This window comes from Coregonus lavaretus (assembly GCF_964263955.1).
Source record: "Coregonus lavaretus genome assembly, chromosome: 5".
In the NCBI taxonomy this organism is placed as follows: Eukaryota; Metazoa; Chordata; class Actinopteri; order Salmoniformes; family Salmonidae; genus Coregonus; species Coregonus lavaretus.
This window is the reverse complement of record NC_139992.1, coordinates 13487911-13504688: the sequence shown is the minus strand read 5'-3', so window position 1 is coordinate 13504688 and position 16778 is coordinate 13487911. Positions and strand designations below refer to the sequence as shown.

At 44.0% G+C, this 16778-nt stretch overlaps 1 protein-coding gene across 3 annotated transcripts in view; it reads right to left on the bottom strand.

The window, feature by feature from the left end:
- Positions 1-16778, bottom strand: part of LOC311129998 (CLIP-associating protein 1-like) — a 73467-nt gene extending 56689 nt beyond the window's left edge. The window contains exon 1 of one of the 3 annotated variants that reach the window (XM_084162583.1): positions 16713-16778. In XM_084162583.1, the coding sequence (XP_084018709.1) occupies positions 16713-16734 (22 nt within the window). In that variant the 5' untranslated portion in view covers positions 16735-16778. Of the gene's footprint in view, positions 1-9928; positions 9973-12795; positions 12873-16712 lie in introns of those variants that run through there. The other 2 variants (XM_084162584.1, XM_084162582.1) reach the window with 2 other exon arrangements.

Sequence of the window (16778 nt, the reverse complement as noted above, 5' to 3'; positions counted from 1 at the left end):
TTGAGCTTCTTGAAGACCTTGCAGGCGAACAGCCTACCTCCGTGCTCGTTGTCTCCACATGTGATGCATGAGCTTGGTTGAGAGCCCTTTAGGGTGTTTCCTGATGGTGAATGCCCTCCTTTCTTTTTTCTTTTCGCTTGACCTCTCAGTATTGTCCGCCGGGCTAGGCTGTAGCTGGTCTAGTTCCTCGAGAATGTCCTCCTGCTTTTTCAAGTATTGCAGTAGACAGTCGAAGTGGTTGCGTGGTGAAAACCCGCTTCCAGGGTCCTTTTTGTGTGTTAACCACTTTTCTTTCAGAGAGTCAGGAAGCTTACTTTCAATCGACTGCACAACCACTCGGTTCTTTACAGCATCTTCCTCCCCTAAGACTTGTAGGTCACGAAGAGCTCTCTCCACAGCTTGAATCAGTTCGATTGTCTTCCTCGGATGGTTTCCTTTGATGGGGAAAAGTCCTTGCACTTCTTGTGCAATCAGCAGCACTATTTTCGGCTTATTTCCATACTTGTTGTCCAGAAGCCTGAACACGTCGTTGGCGGATCCACAGCTGGACAATACGAGGTCCCTCTTGACTTTTTCATCTAGGCTTCCCAAGAGATGGAATTTCCTCACATTTTCCAATCCATGAGGGTTTCCCAGATGTTGCAAGTCCTCCCATTCAGCTTTCCAGCGGTAGTAATCCCTCATATTACCAGCAAACATGGGCAAGCGTGCACGTTCTAGGCTGATCTGGGGCCTGTAGTTGTAAGCCCCAACTGGCTCCTCCTGCTCCACAATTTTAACTTTTCCCAGTTTCTCTTTGTCGTCGGATTGAGAACCGCCTTTCCATGCCCACTCATCCCACAGTTTTTCACGCCTTTTCTTCAACTTCCGGATCTGGTCCTTTGACTCTGTTGCCTTGGACCGAGGGATCAAATATTTCCACTCATCCAATCCTCTTTCGAAGTTGTAGACCTCCCGTTCCAGGTTCCTATAAATCAATTCACATTCCCTCCTGGTCATATGGTGGTGATCGGTTGCCTCGGCCTGGTCCATGGCTGATCCAGCGTCTTCAGTGAGGGTGGTAATTTCCGCCTCAGCGAACCTTGTCCAGAAGCTGATCAGGATGATTTGTTCAGTTTCATCAAACTTACAGTCACATTCTGCTGTTTTTCCGTCAATGTTTTTCGCCTTCATCGTCGTCCACTTCTCTCAGGGCCGTGGCATACTCAAACCCTGCATCTCTGACTCTGGAGTGATCCACTTTAAAGTTCCTCCACTCACTTCTCATTTCACTTTCCCCCAGTGCACTAGCTCTGGAGGCGAGGTAATTGGCTCTTCTAGTGAACGCAGTCTGGGCTGCTGACCGCTTCTGTTTTAGCCTCTCCAGCTCCTCCTCTGATGCTGCCATCTTGCCAACTTTTCTAGCGTTTAACTCAAGTTCAATTGTTTTCCGCCAACTGGGTTTTAAGTAGTCCTTTAACTGTAGACTCTATCCTCTTCTTGGCTTTCACTCATTACTGATTTGCCTAGTAAGTCAGCAGATGAGCAGACAGCTTTATGGGTGGACTGTTAGCTTATCAGAAGTTAGTCTCATGATGAATGTTCTAGTCCTTGCATTATCCATGTAATAGGAGAACCATGGTTTATGACTGTTCGGATTTTGTTATTTAGCCCTCCGAAAAGGCTCACCAGGAAGCACACAATGTCACACCATGACGCTCCACCATGGATCACCGAACCAAACCACCGCTATCATCACCGCCACCAGAAACCAGCAGAGTGCTCCGAACAATCAGCACAACGCAAAATGGCTGATAATGATAGCCTAATGCTATACAGCATCTGGGTCGCTGACCTACCGCACCCAGCGAGCTACAAGTTACTCTCGGGCCAACTAACACCGACACAGTGAGGTAAACGTTCAGTGCTCAAACATATAAGTGACTTAAACATTAATGCTAGACTGTGAGTAGTTTGCAGTTACATACCAACGGGCTGTGTGCTCCTGATGATTGTCTGCGGTGAAATGAAAAGAAATCCAGAAAATCACATTGTATGATTTTTAAGTAATTAATTTGCATTTTATTGCATGACATAAGTATTTGATCACCTACCAACCAGTAAGAATTCCGGCCCTCACAGACCTGTTAGTTTTTCTTTAAGAAGCCCTCCTGTTCTCCACTCATTACCTGTATTAACTGCACCTGTTTGAACTCGTTACCTGTATAAAAGACACCTGTCCACACACTCAATCAAACAGACTCCAACCTCTCCACAAGGGCCAAGACCAGAGAGCTGTGTAAGGACATCAGGGATAAAATTGTAGACCTGCACAAGGCTGGGATGGGCTACAGGACAATAGGCAAGCAGCTTGGTGAGAAGGCAACAACTGTTGTCGCAATTATTAGAAAATGGAAGAAGTTCAAGATGACGGTCAATCACCCTCGGTCTGGGGCTCCATGCAAGATCTCACCGTATTGAGGGGAGGATGGAAGGGGCCATGTATCGCGAGATCTTGGCCAACAACCTCCTTCCCTCAGTAAGAGCATTGAAGATGGGTCGTGGCTGGGTCTTCCAGCATGACAATGACCCGAAACACACAGCCAGGGCAACTAAGGAGTGGCTCCGTAAGAAGCATCACAAGGTCCTGGAGTGGCCTAGCCAGTCTCCAGACCTGAACCCAATAGAACATCTTTGGAGGGAGCTGAAAGTCCGTATTGCCCAGCGACAGCCCCGAAACCTGAAGGATCTGGAGATGGTCTGTATGGAGGAGTGGGCCAAAATCCCTCCTGCAGTGTGTGCAAACCTGGTCAAGACCTACAGGAAACGTATGATCTCTGTAATTGCAAACAAAGGTTTCTGTACCAAATACTAAGTTCTGCTTTTCTGATGTATCAAATACTTATGTCATGCAATAAAATGCAAATTAATTACTTAAAAATCATACAATGTAATTTTCTGGATTTTTGTTTTAGATTCCACCTCTCACAGTTGAAATGTACCTATGATAAAAATTACAGACCTCTACATGCTTTGTAAGTAGGAAAACCTGCAAAATCGGCAGTGTATCAAATACTTGTTCTCCCCACTGTATATATATATATTTCTTCCTGAGTGAGCTAGAAGTCTCAACAGTTATGTCTTCAACTCCAGACAGAAGGTTTATTCTGAGCCATGACATTTCTATAACAACAAGATAAAAAGCCTAGGCCTAGGGCCAAGCAGCACACAAAAGTATGTCCCAAATGGCACCCTATTCCCTATATAGTGCACTACTTTTGAACAGGGCCCTATGGTCAAAAGTAGTGCATTATATAGGGAATAGGATGCCATGTGTGACTCACACTAAATGCTTGGGTTCAGAGTCAGACTCTGCTGCTGTGACAAATGGGACAATAAAGACCAGATCTGAAAGGGGAAAAAAACACAAGAAGTTCTACAATGCCATGAACAAAGAACAAAAGCCATTCTTTGGGGAAATGTTTTCACAGCACAGAAACACATTTGTACTGAAACACAGCAGCCATTTCAATGGCCCGGGCTCTGGGCTTAAGGCTGTTTCAGAGAAAAAAAAGTATGTTTCTATATGACCTCATTATAACGAAACAAACAGAGGTCAGCTCCTCAGTAGTCTCTCTCTCTCTCGCTCTCTCTCTCTCTCTCTCTCTAGAGGAGCATATATTTAGTTCTTAATGAAGAGTCAATCAAAGGTTGAGATGAAAGACAGCAGCCATCTGTCAGTGAGGAAGGCCACGCAGCAGGCTGAAGGCGAATGTCAGTTAAAGGGGAATGGAAACACTTTAGGAAGTAAATCTAAGCAAAGAGATGTATTCAATCCACTAACACTAAACATGTGCATTTAACATAAAAACATCTCTATATTTAGTATTTTAAAACTTCGACAAGGTTTATTTGAGCTATGATCAGCGACATTTGAAATTGCCATAGCAACGATTGACACCAGTGCGTCACTGGCAGGAATCAGCAAATTGTCTGTGGTATTCAGTTTTTGTGCAGAGAGTGAATCGAAGAGAGTGAGGTTAGGTGCGGACAACGAAGACGGCAACAACAAGTAGTAATTCAAACATGAACTGTATAGCGGCAGGCTGTAGGAATTGGCTCCAAAGAAATCCCTCTGTAAGCTACCATTGGCTGCCCAATGACCCACAACTTTTGAAGAAGGACGTACCAGCTCGAGCTAGCAGGATCTGCAGCCATCACTTCGTGGAGGAAGACTTCGCAATGAAGGGCACTTTCAATGCGACAACCGGGAGTTTCCGAATGGAAAGGAGTCATTGGACTACGTTGAAGCGCTCTGCTTACCCCTCCATTTTCAAGGGTTATGGTGTAGGGCAGGGTTTCCCAAACTCGGTCCTGGGGCCCCCCCTGGGTGCACGTTTTGGTTTTTGCCCTAGCACTACACAGCTGATTCAAATAACCAACTCATAATCAAGCTTTGATTATTTGAATCAGCTGTGTAGTGTTAGGGCAAAAAACAAAACGTGCACCCAGGGGGGCCCCCAGGACCGAGTAAAATGGACAATATAAAGTATATAACTATAGATAATAGATGACTTAATTGTTTTCAACCAGCAGGAAAGAACGGTTAGTACAGCATGACAAACTGACCCCTGGGTGTCAGTGTTCCTGTGCTGCGGTGGAGAAGAGGTCCACCAGGATCATCACTAAAGAGCTTGAGGCCCAGCTAGATTGCGCTCACGACCATCAGTATACAACCAAGTCCTGCCCCTATACACCACAGATGGAACTGACGGAGAGTGAGATCAGTGAAGACCAGAACTGTATGAACCTGAGAGCTCAGAATCACAATCATCACAGTGCGAGCCAAGATATACTATCGAAGAGTGTATGCAAGATCCGAAATACATAGTCTTTGATAGCAAGCTGAAGGAGTTGTTCAATGTTTGCCATGAGCCAGGATGTCGAGCAGGTGTCATCAGTTCATCCCTGAAAAGAAATGGTTTTGCCATCACCATGGAGACAGTGTGTTGTGGGCCACAGGAGGAAGCGGGAGTCCCAGACCAGAGTGGGAAAGTTGTTTGCAGGGAATCTGTTGGTGCCATCAGCGGTCTTCCTTACTGGCGGCTCCCACTCCATATTTGTGGAAACATGTCACCTCAGCCTGGTGTCCATGTCGCTGCGACAGTTTGCAAACCAACAGCGCATCTACATTGTGCCAGAGGTTAACCACATGTGGACCCAGCACACGGAGGCCATTCTGTCTACAATTGGTGACAGTCCACTGATCGTATCTGGAGACGCACGGTGTGATTCGACAGGCCATTGTGCCTCCTTTGGCACTTAGACCATCCTGGACTCTGCTTCCCAACTAATCCTCGCCTAGGAGACTGCATGTGACCAAAGTGAAGAACAGCTACTGGTTGGAGAGGGATTAGAGAGATGCCTGCAACACATTGAGGTATGCTATAGCCTAACCTATAGTGTCCATAGGGTAAACTGGCAATAAGCTGCCAGCCTGTATGCTCTGCAAACAAAATCATAAGAAAAGTTAGTCTGATACTGAAACTAAATCACAATGTATTTGTAATGAGCATGCACCATTATTGGTTAGAATGAGATTTCATGAATTACGATGCTGTCTGCGATTCGAACTCTGGTCGTCTAATCAAAAGGTGAATGCGTTACCATCGCGCCAAACAGCGCTTGTGATAAACATCGTTATAGGTTACTGATTATATATATTGAGCACCTACCCACTACTGATGTTAGCTTTAAACAATTTATAAATCAAGCAAAATTCAACCAATTATTTAACTGGCATACCGGCTGCTGACTAGTCGGGTAACCTCTTCTTCTGCCAAGAAGTCCAATACACCTCTGCCTGGATGTAATACAGCCACCCTCCGCTGGGATTTTGTGCCGTATCGCCACCATCTCTCTACAACACACGCACTCGTACTCTCTAGCCATTATCTGGCAGCATCCGGACTCACACCAGATTGTGTCACCGCTACACCAACCCTCTGGCTGAGGTGTTTCAGGCGGCATATCTGTGTTGTTACCGCTACAAGAACGAACTCTGATCTGGTGCAACCATCGGCTCAAACATGAACGGCTTCAGTAGGTTTATTGGCTCCCTAACAAACGTTATTTCATCCTCTTTCTCAGACTCTGAGCTACTCTTGGTAAATTCAGCCATTTTTGGGTTCCAAAAATGTCTCTCCTGCCAGTGACGCAACAATGCCAATATGGCAATTTACAGTTAGCTGGCGTTCTAAATCCTATTGGCCCTCCTGTAGCTCAGTTGGTAGAGCATGGCGCTTGCAACGCAAGGGTTGTGGGTTCGATTCCCACGGGGGGCCAGTATGAAAAATGTATGCACTCACTAATTGTAAGTCGCTCTGGATAAGAGCGTCTGCTAAATGACTAAAATGTCAATTGGATCACTAAAAATTACAACTTTAGTCCCCTGCAGCTCAGTTGGTAGAGCATGGCGCTTGCAACACTAGGGTTGTGGGTTCGTTTCCCACGGGGGGCCAGTATGAAAATGTATGCAATCACTAACTGTAAGTCGCTCTGGATAAGAGCGTCTGCTAAATGACTAAAAATGTAAAAATGTCTCCATTCCCCTTTAATTGAACACTGATAGAACTCTGAGGGTCTCAAAGGGTCTATGGCAAGACAGACAGTGATGGATATTGGATATTCACTTTCTCAGTAGTACTCTTATGGCTGTAGCAAGGGCATTGAGAGGGGTCTGTGGATCAACGTTTTGTGACACTAGCCAAAGCTACAGCAACATAACTGAGTGAAATTATAGGCCTACAGTTATTTGTATTATTCCTTTACATGTTTTGCGTCATGAGTTAGGTTGTGGCCCGCTAGATACATAATTTGAGGAAAATTCTCAGCAACAAAAGAGTGATCAAATTAAGATCCTACATCTGTATCTTCTGAATAATTTGTCTCTTGTGCACCATGTTACTGTCAACAGCATTCATTTCCATCAGTCAGTGGCAGCAGAGCAGAGAAGAGTGAAACTGGGTAAGGGATAATCAACGAGGGGCTATGCACTCTATGGAAAATTATGAACGGCATGTGGAAGGTGGGTTCCACGACACGCTAGTGGAGTGGAACTGACCTTTCACAGGGTTGCATTCTTTTCCAGAGAACTCATAGAGCCCCGAGTTGATTATGCCTTTTATACCATGGCTAGAATTTAGCACATTTGCCACTAGAAATGTGTTCATTTGCCAGGTAGAAATGTGTTCAACATCCACTGAAGTAGATAGCAAGTTTACTAGATAGCTACAGTAGTTGCCATGGTAACCAAACAAACAGACCTTCCTAGTTTAGCTAACCCAACCATCAGTCCTAGCTTGCCATTATGAAAATCGAATTCAACAACGGCAATAATGTTTTCAATTCAACTTTTGCTTTCAAAATCAGCTAAAACATACATTTACATTTTAGTCTAAATCCAAACTGGTTTTCTAGTAGGCTACTAACAGAGGCACATCCAATGTTTAAAAGGGGGCTCTTTGATTAAAACTATAAACTTCGGGTGGATTGACAATGGAACCCTGTTTAAAGTATACTTTTTATATTTTTTATTAAGCTATCCAATTTTATCCTCCAGAAGAGGCAGAATATATATGTGGTCCTCTGTAGCTCAGCTGGTAGAGCACGGCGCTTGTAACGCCAAGGTAGTGGGTTCGATCCCCGGGACCACCCATACACAAAAAAAAAATTTATGCACGCATGACTGTAAGTCGCTTTGGATAAAAGCGTCTGCTAAATGGCATATTATTATTATTGTATATTATAGCAAATAATATGGCTAAACTCCAATGTAGGATAAACCAATCTTCTTGGCGAGAATGTATAACAACGTATCATGTTTATGAATGACATTGTAAACAACGATGGATTATGTCATACAACCAATTAATCTAGGTGTATGGAGATGTATGCTGAATACAAAATTATAACCTACTCATCACAGCTCTGCCACAAAAATGGAAAAGGCAATTATTTAAAAGAGAAAGGAATGAATTAGTTTGTCTGCCACCAATTAATAATAATAAATGGCTTAAAATGACTAATATAAATCGTAAAATGTATCAGTTTTACTTACGGTCAAGAGGGTTGACAACTATGCTGCATGAAATTCAAGATAGTTGGGAACGCATTTTCGATGTCCCAATACCATGGCATCGGTTTTATGAACTGATTAACAAAACAACAATTGATGCATCAATTCGTTCTTTTCAATTTAAGCTATTATATACAATTCTCGCTACAAAAAGAATGCTCAGTATATGGGGTATTCAACAGTCAGACCGGTGCAGACTCTGCCTTGCGGAAACAGAATCAATAGAGCATCTCTTTTGGTACTGTCCATCGGTGGCACATTTTTGGAGTCAGGTCCAGGAATGGTTGTTATGCCATAATATCAGGGTGTGGTTGGACCTGTAAACTGTATTTTTGGAGGATTTGAAGGTCCACAGTCAGTCAATAGTAAATATCAATGTTGTGCTCTTGGGTAAAATAAATAAATTGGGGGGCAATTTCGGCAGAAATGTTGCAGATGAGGAGGTTCAAGTCCCTAGTGAGACACCATGGGAGAATGGAGGGATGTATTGGGAGAATAAATGTAGAATGAGGATTTATCGGGAAAGATCGGTTGATCTGTGGCTGTCTGAAGGGTGGAATTGATGAGTGTTGGAATAATTATATACACAAATGTACAGGATAAATGTATGAGGTCCTCCAATCAGGGGTGAGGGTGGGGATGGGATTATTGTATGTTTTACGTTTCACTATTTATATTTTGTGGTCAAGGTCCATCTAAATCAAAACAAACAGTTTTATATCTTCTTCATATCTAATCAACAACATGCATGTCCGTATTTATGAATCACATTTCCCGACAACAGTGATGGGGATTTAAGTCATTGAGAGTGTACAGATGTAGAATCTTAATTTGAGCCAGTTTGCTACGGCAGGAAAATAATCCTGAAGCAACAGGAAATGTGAATTATTATGTGGATTATAATTAATGGACATTTTTGTAGGGGTTGATAAATATTTTGTAAGGGAAAATCAAGTCTGAAATTTCAAATAGGAAATTACAAACTTCAGAAGCCTTTTTAAACCTCAAATATACTACAAGTTTTAAACGTCCTGCAGTGGGTGATCAAATTAAGATCCTACATCTATACAAGCCATAATAAATGGTTAGTTTGAATTAACAGAGCTTTGGCTATCCTGTATCACTGTCGTTGAACTCTCTATTATCCCCTTGGACAAGTAGGCTACTGCTGGTACTAGCCCTAAGCTTCCTTTACACATCTAGCTCTGGCATTTGGCCTTAATGTTTGCAAGTGGATGAATGGGTAAAGGTTATTCTTACCAGGCCTCTGGTGTTATGTCCATCCTTCACACACACACACACACACACACACACACACACCTGTCCAGGGTCAAGTTAAGTACACACTGTCACCAGCCCTACTCTTCCCCAGTGACCAGCACTGGAATGGTACTCTGCCACAGTGACTGAAATGGTTTCCTAAAGGTACATTATTAATAATGTGTGTGTGTGTGTGTGTGTGTGTGTGTGTGTGTGTGTGTGTGTGTGTGTGTGTGTGTGTGTGTGTGTGTGTGTGTGTGTGTGTGTGTGTGTGTGTGTGTGTGTGTGTGTGTGTGTGATGTGCGATGTGCGTGTGAGAGAAATAGCTGCTGCTGCCCTGTCAGTCACAAACCAGTCAGTCCATTCACCCTACCTCTCAGCCTGTCAGTCACAAACCAGTCAGTCCATTCACCCTACCTCTCAGCCTGTCAGTCACAAACCAGTCAGTCCATTCACCCTACCTCAGCCTGTCAGTCACAACCCAGTCAGTCCATTCACCCTACCTCTCAGCCTGTCAGTCACAAACCAGTCAGTCCAGTCACCCCACCCTACCTCTCAGCCATCCAAGAGTGTGTGTCTGCATGCTATGAGAGAGGAGTTTCTCAAATGTTCTCTCTTGTTTAACATGCCACTGTATCACCAATATCATTTCACCATAATATTGACCAACCCCTTCAGAGCTCCATATCAGGATGTAGTCTTCCAGGCTAGGGAGGGCCCAGGATCTGTGTGGTTATCTATTGACCGGCTGTAGCCTAGTCTGTACGGCAGAGATAGCTTTTCATTATCAAAAAGCAACTGGATGTAAATATGAGGTCAACCTTTCCTTCTGAAAGTCTTCTGCCTCACGGAACAAGTTATACAGATCTTTCATGACAGGGCAGAAAGCAGCTTGACCTGATGCACGGCATGCTACTGCCAGCCTCATGCAGTCTCAACAACACACACACAACAAACAGCTTCTGAGCCAGTGGCCAGTGTTAAGTGCAGAGCTTTACGAGCCAATGAGGGGCCTGGTTAGTTGTACTGTTTAGAGAAAACAGAGTAGAGAGATCAGAGAGCAGCACTAACTCAAACCTGCTTTCGTCAGTCATTACAAAATGGCTATCTCGCCTGTGCAGGTCAATGCACCGCTGTCAGCACTAAACTCCTCACTGAATTGAACTCTAGTGTTTACATAAAAGAGCAACCATTAACAGACTGTCTAACACACACCATCCGTGAAGTCTTTTTGCTGTGCCCAAATCCACTGTGTGTGTGTGTGACGCAGCTTGCAAAGTGCGATCCTCTGAGTGTGTGATGGGATTTAAATGATTTATTTTTAACCTGAATTCCCTCTGCTGCTCACCCTCTCCCTCTGCTGCCCTCCCTCTGCTGCTCTCCCACTCCCTCTGCTGCTCTCCCTCTGCTGCTCTCCCTCTCCCTCTCCCTCTGCTGCTCTCCCACTCCCTCTCCTGCTCTCCCTCTGCTGCTTTCCCTCTCCTGCTCTCCCTCTCCCTCTGCTGCTCTCCCTTTCCCTCTGCTGCTCTCCCTCTCTGTGTTGTTGACCATCTCCTCCCGTTCCTCTTCCGTCCCTTTAATGAGCCTTAACACATACACACACACACGTCACCACAGGAGGCTGCTGAGGGGAGGACGACTCATAATAATGGCCAGAACGGAGCAAATGGAATGGTGTCAAACACCTGGAAACAATGTGTTTGATGTATTTGATACTATTCCACTTAACTTAAAGTTAAGACAAAGGTACAGTGAGATTGATCAAGCAGGGATCACGCAGCATCTTATCACCAAAACAGTAGATACCAAAACAGACTACTCCAGCCTCACAAAGCAGATTTTTGGTTCTAACCGCTGTGTCTTTGTGAGACGCGATGTGGGTGAACGGATGATCTCCGCATGTGTAGTTCCCACCGTAAAGCATGGAGGAGGAGGTGTTATGGTGTGGGGGTGCTTTGCTGGTGACGCTGTCTGTGATTTATTTAGAATTCAAGGCACACTTAACCAACATGGCTACCACAGCATTCTGCAGCGATACGCCATCCCATCTGGTTTGGGCTTAGTGGGACTATCATTTGTTTTTCAACAGGACAATGACCTGGCCTCCACAATCCCCTGACCTCAACCCAATTGGGATGGTTTGGGATGAGTTGGACCGCAGAGTGAAGGAAAAGCAGCCAACAAGTGCTCAGCATATATGGGAACTCCTTCAAGACTGTTGGAAAAGCATTCCAGGTGAAGCTGGTTGAGAGAATGCCAAGAGTGTGCAAAGCTGTCATCAAGGCAAAGGGTGGCTATTTGAAGAATCTCAAATATAAAATATATTTTGATTTGTTTAACACTTTTTTGGTTACTACATGATACCATATGTGTTATTTAATAGTTTTGATGTCTTCACAATGTAGAAAATAATAAAAATAAAGAAAAACCCTGGAATGCTGCAGTGGTCTAAGGCACTGCACCGCAGTGCTAGCTGTGCCACTAGAGATCCTGGTTCGAGTCCAGGCTCTGTCGCAGCCGGCCGCGACCGGGAGACCCATGGGCGGCGCACAATTGGTCCAGCGTCGTCCAAGGTAGGGGAGGGTTTAGCCGGCAGGGATGTGGGTTCGTTTCCCACGGGGGGACGAGTATGAAAAAATAAATACAAAAAAAACATGTATGCATTCACTAACTGTAAGTCGCTCTGGATAAGAGCATCTGCTAAATGACTAAAATGTCAAATGTAAATGAATGAGTAGGTGTGTCCAAACTTTTGACTGGTACTGTATATATAAATAAACTATACAACAAAACAGCGGTCTGTTTTATCCTACACAATAAAAACAGAAAGAATGACATAGTAAACAACAACAATCCTTCTCTATTAGAGAGTTTGAAAACAACAGCCCACTGTTCACTATCGGTTGTTTATCTATCTATATGTTCACTATCTGGGCAATAGGAACTGCGCCTACAATCTCAAATTGCTACTTTGTCTCACAAGAAATATACAAAATAACTAGACAAATCATTAGTTAATATGATTTTCTCTCCCTTACAAATCACTCCCCCCTCCCGCTCTTCCCCAGTAGCACCTCTAAATAGAGAGAGAGAGAGAGAGAGAGAGAGAGAGAGAGAGAGAGAGAGAGAGAGAGAGAGAGAGAGAGAGAGAGAGAGAGAGAGAGAGAGAGAGAGAGAGAGAGAGAGAGAGAGAGAGAGAGAGAGAGAGAGAGAGAGAGAGAGAGAGAGAGAGAGAGAGAGAGAGAGAGAGAGAGAGAGAGAGAGAGAGAGAGAGAGAGAGAGAGAGAGAGAGAGAGAGAGAGAGAGAGAGAGAGAGAGAGAGAGAGAGAGAGAGAGAGGAGATACAAACAACCATTAGCCTCTGAGCCCTGTGTGTTCTGCCCTTGACATTAAATAGTCCACTCCATTCCTGCTCTTACCTTCCCCGGTTGTCATAGTGCAAAGCCTTCCTTCCACGCAGAGCAGAGAGAAGAGAGTGAGTGAACAGTCAGGGAGAATGTTGCTTCACGTCTGTGTGTCTCGCTCTCCCTCTCCCTGTTCTTCTCTCCTCTCTCTCTCCTCCTGTTCTAGTCTTGTGACTACTGCACCCAATACCGCTACCATCTCTCTCATTTTACATTGACATTTTAGTAATTTAGCAGACGCTCTTATCCAGAGCAACTTACAGTAGTGAGTGCATACATTTTCATACTTTGTTTTTTGCATACGGGTCTCCCTTGGGAATCGAACCCATAACCCTGGCGTTGCAAGTAGAGGGCTGCGGGTCCGGACAGAGATCATTGTGGCGCGGTCAGACTGACTACTTTGGGATGAAAACATTTTGTTGTCTCGCTGATTATTTGGAAATGGTGGTCTTTCTGCTTTGTATGCGTTAGTCTAGGCCTACCTATTGTATTAAAAGCACATCTTTATCGCATTGTTTACACACACTCAGAATTCGCTGCTTCAAGCTGGGACCATGGCTGGCAAGTGAGCTGCGTCACATATGCCTAAAATAGCATTGCGGGACTGTGGTTGGGTTCGGGACAAGTTCTTGCGGTAGTGTGTGGAAGTCGGACAGAAAGCCAGCGGGTGCAGGCGGGATGAAGAAATCAGTCTAGTTGCAAATGCCATGCTGCACCAACTGAGCCACACGGGACCACATATCAAGAGGCTCAGGCTGCAGTGGACCCCTCATTTTGCAGAGAAGTGGTATTTGGCCTTTCAGTTGAAAAAAGCCCCTCCTATCAGGTGAAGGTTGGCATGAGATTTAACAAAGAAACATAATTGAGGGTGAACATACAGTACAACAACCAACACAAACTGAGTCAATGGATGGCATCTTTATCTCAACAGCACCTATAAGCCTTCTGCAAGATACATCTGGGGATTTAGGCCAAATCACTGAGTTGTGGCAAATGTGACAGTCTACAGTAAGTCTATATGAGATTCACAGCCACAATCAGACAGCAGCCAAACACCCTACGTATCACAACCTTTCACCTCCACAGGAGGAAAGCGCATCGCTTACGCCTCAGCAGTCAGGACAGTCTAACATCATGTCCCAGGACGATGAACTACTAAAGCTCCTATTTCCTGTCAACTAAACTTAAGCATGGTCTACTTGTAGCCGATGTATACCTCTAGGGTATACAGATACTTTACCAGTACAATGACTGATGAAATTCAATAGTTTTCTGAAGTGTACTCTCGTGGAGGGAGATGCTGTATATGTTTTCCTCATGAAAACTGAAGAAGTACTCAGTCCATCTCCTTGCTCTAACCAAACTGGCCCAGTGAGAGGGAGACAAACGTTTGAGCTTGTGGTTCAGAACACTATTTATAAATGGCCTTAACAAACAATCAGTTTGCAATGCCAATAACTTTTCCTTTGGTTTCAGTCCATTAGCGACATTTCTCCATGTTCCTTTGAGGTAAGACAGATGGAGGTTAGGGAGAGGCTGAGGTTACTCTGGTCAGAAGGAAAGGAACAGGAGAGCTATTCCTTCAGTTCACTGACTAGCTGGGAGCATTCTGACCCCCATCTGTGTCTCCAGGTCCAAACGGCTAGGGGGCCCACACAACGCTGGTCAGCACAGAGGCAGGGTAGTATTCATTAGGACACACTGCAGCAAAATGTTTTGCAACAAGTGTTTCTAATTGGTCAAGTTCAGGTAGTTCCTCCCTGTTTCAGTCCGTTCTGTTCCATTTGGTGCCTAATGAATACGACCCATGTCTCTGCAGTGAAAGGCCCTCATTACCATGTTGTGTTCTGTTGACTGCCCTCTTCTCCTCTGTTGTTTATATCTCTAAGTTACACACACACACAGAAACTATTTCCCTTAGAGCCGAGAGCTGAGTTCCTTTTTACAAGCTAAGGTGGCAATCTTAGTCATCGCCCTCAGCTCTGTCATAAATTAATTTGCGTTGAACCGTTAGGGGAAAACAAAACAAAAGTGCCAAGTGCATAATGAATGGTGTAATATTACTTTTCATTATCAAATTAAAATGTCATCAAAACAGTGTGTGTCTGAGATTAATCTGGAAATATGAGTTTGAAGAGTGAGGGTGTGAAGCAATAAAGCCCTTACACAGAGACTTTCTTGAACGGTTTTGTTCCTTTAAATGTCTTACTGATCAACATTATTAGCAAATGCTTTAGAGAGTGTCTGCTAAATGATGTAAATGTAAATGTAGAGTGTAGAGTAAATGTTGTTACTGCTATTATGCATAATAAAACAGAAAACTTCTATTAACTTCTGTGAAATAGAGTATTATTACTGTGTTACGTCTCAGGGTGATTTAATTTTCTTGATTGATTTGTTGTCTCTCTCAGTAAAGTCCTAAGTAATTGTCCTTGAGGGAGTTACTGTCTGAGGGCATGGAAAACAGTTCCTAAATGCTGAGCAGTTTCCACAGTTCCCCTCAGCTCAGCCATTCTACCTGTCCTGCAACCAAACACTGTACCCAGTCAGCTAGAATGTGATGGAGCCATTGCCCACGCCACTGCAAAGAGAGCTCACAGCTCTTGTTACACACTGACAGTGAACACTGAAACTGCTCCTTATTTACACAAAGACAGTTGTAAATAAGGTATTTGTTTTTCATTTTTAATACACTTGCAAACATTTCTAAAAACCTGTTTTCGTTTTGTCATTATGGGGTAGTGTGTAGATTGATGAAGAAAAAAAATATTTCATCAATTTTAGAATAAGGCTGTAAACGTAACAAAATGTGGAAAAAGTCAAAGGGTCTGAATACTTTCCGAATGCACTGTATAAACACACACACACTACACAGACACTTCTACACACACATACAAATATAAACTTACACACACACACACACACAGCCTTGAAGGGATTACAGTGAGTCTGATCTGGCTTGGCTACACTGAGGGAATGCAACATCTGAGGCCCAGTGGAGGCTGCCCTCCTGTGGGGAAACTCATCCACTCAAGTCCCAGGTTGTCCGTCTGGCCCTCAGGCCTCCTCTCACCAACACACTGGTGACGGATGTGGAGAGTGGACACAACATGGGCAGGAGACAGCCAGGCCACAATGGTGCCAACAGCAAGGGGAGAGAAAGAAGAGGATAGAAAATGTGGTGAGAGGGGGGAGCGAGAAAGCTGGGGAAAGAGTGAGTGAGTGAAAATGGAGGGAGAGAGTTTCTAAGCATACAGTTCCTGGCCTCACACGGAAAAGAAAACAACAACAAACAAACGTGGTGCAATATCCATTTATCCCCGTCCCAAATCCAATCCACATTTTTCTACAAGTACAAAAGCACATTAGACTGATATTTTCTTGTTTTGCCTAATCTCAGGCGGCACTGCCTGCTTTTGGTAGAAACTGCCTCAACTTCAAAAGAGAAAGAGAACAGTAAAGACTATGAGCCCCGGTTGTGTTGTGTTTAATTCCCTCAACCCAAATAGAAATGGACCTAAATATCCAGCCTAGAGACACACACGCAGAGAGAGAGAAAAATAGACAGAGGAGAAAGAGAGGAGAGAGAGAAATCGATAGAGAAGAGAGAGAAAGCAATAAATAAATAAATAAATAGAGAGAGAGAGAAATACATTTAAAAAATAGAGGAGAGAGCGAGATCACAGAGAAATTAGACAAATCCCCTCATAACCCTAGAGCTTCATGGGAAACAACTCTCAGCTAAGTCAATAAGATGGTTGTGTTTGAGTCCGTCTAAAGTTCCAGAAACTAGAAGTGCATAGAAAATACACAGGAAAAAGGAAAGACAGAGGAACCCAGGAAGCAAACATAGACACAAACAGCCCCAGAAGCCATGGTAATAACCCCTCCACCATGAATCAACACAACAGGAGTCCAGCAGCAGCACTCACCTGAACCTGATGATGGGATCATGTTCCCAGATCTTTGGACTTCATCAAATCTACTGAAAATTACAT